The sequence below is a fragment of the Corylus avellana genome, chromosome 5 (assembly GCF_965113065.1).
Source record: "Corylus avellana chromosome 5, dhCorAvel1.hap1.2, whole genome shotgun sequence".
In the NCBI taxonomy this organism is placed as follows: domain Eukaryota; kingdom Viridiplantae; phylum Streptophyta; class Magnoliopsida; order Fagales; family Betulaceae; genus Corylus; species Corylus avellana.
Genome location: NC_142494.1, coordinates 3,704,985 through 3,710,007, shown reverse-complemented (window position 1 = coordinate 3,710,007; position 5,023 = coordinate 3,704,985). Strand labels below are relative to the sequence as shown.

Genomic DNA, 5,023 nt, shown 5'->3' with positions numbered 1-5,023 from the left:
AAGCAAAGCAAAGCCAAGCCAAGTTAAAGACAAATTAAAGGAATCGCCGTGAAAAAAATAAAGAAATGAAAAGTGGATGGAAAGAGTAAGTAATGGGAAATAAGGATAAAGACAATGAGAGAGAAGGAAGGTCCTGGAAGGAGAAGAGAATAATAAATGGAGAAAAGAAGCATGCGTTGATTAATGGGGATGGGGTAGACAACACCACCGCATATATGCGGTAGTTTTGAATATTGATGTTTTAATTTTGATTATGGAAGCTTTAATTATTTTAGAAAATTGATTGGACTTTCATATATCAATCTAAATTGTTATATTTGAGATAGTATAAAGATATTTCCTTTCCAAAAAGAGAAATGATAATAGGCACTATATATGGATTTTAATTAGGAAAAACTTCACTTTGCACCCTGAACTACTACACTTTTTGACATACCCCCCTTAAACTTCAAAACCTCTCACTTTCCCCTCACTGAACTTTCAATTTCTATCACTTTGCCCTCCTCTGTTAGTTTTCACCATTAAAGTTAAACGGTTCGTATTTTTATGCTCATTATACCCTCACTCACTCCACTTGAAATTTTGAAAACATCCACAAACTACAGCACCGACCCTCAGCCCAAAATGACGTCATTTTGGTCATTAATTTTTTAAAAATAAAATAAATTAAAAAGAGAGAGAGAGAGAGAGAGAAGAAAATTGGGGTAGCCACATCCTTCCCTTGGCCAAAATGGGGTGGCTGGCCCATGGCTGGTCTGGTGGTGGATGAACCACCCCATGGCCAAGGGAGTGGTCCGGCCACCCGCAAAAGGCAAAATAAAAAAAAAATTGTGAAAATGGGTTTTGGGCCGTAGGGATTGGCCAGACCACCCCTAAAGGCCTAGGGGTGGTTCGGCCACCCCCTACAACTGGTATGGGGTTGGACAAACCACCCCCATGGCCAAGGGGGTGGTTTGGCCAGCCCCAAAAGGCCAAAACCCATTTTCGCCATTTGGGGTTTTGGCCTTTTGGGGGTGGCCTGACCACCCCCTCGGCCATTGGGGTGGTTCGTCCACTCCCATACCAGCCATGGGGGTGGTTCCAGCTGCCTAGATTTTCTTTTTCTTTTTTTGTTTTTTTTTTTTTTAAAAAAATTAATGCCCAAAATGACGTCGTTTTGGGCTGAGGGTGGGTCATGTAGTTTTAGCCTAACATGGTGTAGTTTTAGCCTAAAATGATGTAGTTTTGGGGTGATGGTATAATAGGCATAAAAATCAAACGAATTTGATTTTAGCGTTGAAAACTAATAGAGGGGAGGAAAGTGAGAGTTTTTGAAAGTCCAGGAGGGCAAAGTGAGAGAGTTTTTGAAAGTTCAGCACCAATCAAATTATGACATGTACTGTCTATAATAAAAAAAATTATAAGTATTAAAAAAAATACAATTGTTAGTGGGGTCAAGCCACCCTTTTGGCCAAATGGAGGCGGGGGTGGTTCGGCCACCACCAGGTTGAAGAGTGTTTGAATCTATATCTAAGCATTGATTTGGAATGGTTTCGGCCATCCCTTTCAAATTGTCAAAAGCGCTAAAAAATTAGTAGAGTTTCATAATGCAATACAGAGCTAAAAGAAAAGAAAAAATAGAGAAGCCGAGATGAAAAAAAAAAAAAAAAAAAACCTAGATATAGTGGTTAAAGCAAATTCATTTCACACAGTTCATAAACCAAATTTTAGTAAATACTTATTCCCTCATTTCAGAAAAATTGAAACTTTTATATCTACATGTTGCAATGATCAGAGATATCTAGCTTCTTTTTCTAAGGTAATCTTTAGTAGAAAAGCAGAACTGGATCAAGCTTGTTTGTCAAGTAAACCTTTTAAAATTGACAAGTACTAATTGGAAACTGTTACTAACAAATGTCTTTGCTCCTTTTTGTTCCTTTGAGGTTGATCTATGGGGAATCTTCTCAATGGTTCCTCTCCTTTTGAGCCAAGGAGTACTGCTCTCCTCTTTCGCAACAATTAGCCTGTGATATCAATAACGACCCACCTCGAAAACTTGCTTAAATGACAAACGTGACCAATGTCATAATGGCATAACCCAATAGACTCGATCTATTGCAGTGCATATGGGTGGCTCGCCTTTGATTAAGTCTATAACATACGCAGCCATCAATGTAGCTTGTCTACAATTATTGGTGCTGAGCTCTCAATGTGATCAATTCCATGTTCATGACCTGTATATGACTCTATCTTCTCTAAATCGTGCAAATTACACTGAGCCACGTTGTTGATGTATTGTGGAACTTGTACAAATCTCACAGGGAAGGGATCCCAACTGTGTTGAGTCGAAATTATATTTAGAACCTATGAAAAAGGCTAGGTTCTTCAAGTTGATATCTTAGTTTCCCTTTGTTTCCCTGTCCAATGTTTTCTACCAAAATTAATGAGATTTTGCATTTTGTATTCCATTTATTTTTTAATGTATGATGTTTAATGGAAACCTTTATGTTTATAACTAGGATGTAGCGACGAAACTAGGATGTTTATTTAAAGGGGATCGAAACATGCTTTATATATATAGATTATTATTGTAATAATGAGATAATTAAAGAGAAAAAAAAAAATTATTAATTGTGATAGCAAAGCAGATGATTGAAACTCCAAAGATGTATAACTGTTCAAGCAATTATTCAAAAATTTAAAGAAATGTAGGCCAAGACAACTCAGACAACTCAGACAACAAAAAATAAAAAAATAAAATACACATTTCTTGATAGTGGGAGAGGTCCATTGGTGGCGATATAAAGAGTACTTGTTTACAAGTCGTCTCTCCATTGTTTCTTTGTCTTTTTCATTCCTTTTGTTTCCTTGTCTTTTTTCTTTCTCATTTCTTTTTTCCCTGGTAAAGAGAGAGAGCTTTGGATTCCGTTGGTTACTTGAATGTGGCCAATAATGGTGGACTCCACTCAGTGCCTTAGTGAGGAATCAAAGAAAAAGCAAAAGAGAAAGCTCACACAGAGTCTTCATTGTGGACGACTCCACTCCATGATTTCTAATGGCATGTGAAACTTCAGAAGTGCGTGCTATGTCATTCAACCCTTCTTTGTTTATCCTTTCTTTTCCTCTCTCTTTTGCATTATTTGACAATAATTTATTCTTATAGGGCTATTAATCTTATACCCACAGAATTAGTTAAGCCACAAAAAATAAATGAGTGGCTTAGCAAATCTTAATTAATGAATGGAATACATTTTTCAAAAGGGTTAACTTAAATACATTTTTGCTCCCTATGGTTTAACAGCTTTATTTTTTGCCCTTATGGTTTAGTTTTTATCACAAGAGGTATTTGTGGTTTACATAAAAATAGAAATAGTACCTCCGTCTAAATTCCGTCCAAAATTTGATGGAAAGCCACTTCAGCACTATTAAGAAATTGACACGTGTCCATATACCTAACTAAAAATAACATAATAATAATAATTTTTTAAAAAATTAAAAACATTAAAAAGTTATATTTAATTAATTAATTAATTTTTTTTAAATATATTGGGGGTGGTCGACCACCCCAATATTTAAGGTGTTTTTTTTTGTTTTTTTTTTCAATGAGTTTGAAAAAAAAAATGTGATTTTTCGTAATTTTGATTCAATTCCAATTTTTGAATGTGTGTTACCCAAACTAAGGAATAGAAATAGTTGTTATATTCAACACTCTTCTATTCTTAGTAGCAGTTATTCATTTTCTATTCGACTAACATTCCGCGAACCAAACGACGCTTAAGAGTCTGAAATTTTTACCTTGTGTAGGGGCCGATTTATAGGTTGAAGAATTGAGGTAAATTTGAATTGGATCTTCTTTCTTGAATTGACTTGTGAGTCTTTTGGATTTGTGTTCCTACTCCAATTTAGATTTTGAGTATGACTCTTTACCCAAATTCTCTCAATAGAACTACACCTGGATTATATGTCCTGCTATTAATTAATAGCTCTGTGAGCTTATCATTGGCCTTGAGACCTAATATCTGATGGGTTTGTAGTGCAAAATTATTTCCAACATAGCCAATATGGAACAAAGTTTTTTTTCCTACACTTCAAAACTTTGGTTTTTCTTTTAAAATATTTTTATTGACTTGAAAGGCGTAAATATTTTAATTAAATGCATATAAAATTTTTAGATATAATATATTTTACAATTATTTAAAATAAATAAATAAATAATTATTTATTTTATTTTAAATAAATCTAAAAAATGTCTCCTCAATATTTCTCTAGAAATTTAACAGCCTTATTACCTGCATGTTCTTGGGAGATTCATGCTTGCAATGTAGGCTAATGATGCAATAAGAAGCTGATAAATAATAATAATAATAATAATAATAATAATAAAATAAAATTTGAGTATTTCGAAGTGGAAATTAATGTGTATACATGCTTCCATTTACGCAAAGTGCTGGGATGGTCAGCATGGACCAACAAATCCGCCTACATGTAGTAAAGAGAGAACGGATCCCATACACCTCTGAATCATCAATAATATATCCCATACACCTCTGCATCATCAATAATTCCCTCAAGATCGGTTTACTTGACTCACCACCCACAACCCACAAATGGCTGAAATAGTTCTCTACGACACTGCTGGAAGCATCATTAGGAGTTTGGGCTCTCTTGCTCTCCAAGAGATTGGAGTGTTATGGGGTTTCAAAGATGAGCTTCGAAAGCTCGGGGACACCGTTTCCTCCATCCAAGCTGTGCTTTTGGACTGGGAGGAGAAGCAGGCCCATAACCATGCGATCAAAGATTGGCTTCGGAAGCTCAAGGATGCCATGTACGAGGCCGACGACTTGCTGGATGACTACTCCACTCAACTTTTACGTCGACAACTGATGACACGGGATAAGAAGATGGCAAAACAGGTAAATTCTTTATTAATGTGCACATGATGTTGTCTGTCACTAAAGCATTCCCAGACCTGCATACAAATATTTATCACAACACAAGCCAAAGCAAATATATATCATTTTACGTAGTTTAAAATTTCTCAACA

The 5,023-nt window shown here is 35.4% G+C and overlaps 1 protein-coding gene across 1 annotated transcript in view; it reads left to right on the top strand.

Annotated features, from left to right (window-relative positions):
- Positions 1–4,493: 4,493 nt before the first annotated feature.
- Positions 4,494–5,023, top strand: part of LOC132181616 (putative disease resistance protein RGA3) — a 6,049-nt gene continuing 5,519 nt past the window's right edge. Inside the window, exon 1 of the mRNA XM_088516668.1 lies at positions 4,494–4,892. Coding sequence (XP_088372794.1) covers positions 4,587–4,892 — 306 coding nt within the window. The 5' untranslated portion in view covers positions 4,494–4,586. The remainder of the gene's footprint in view (positions 4,893–5,023) is intronic.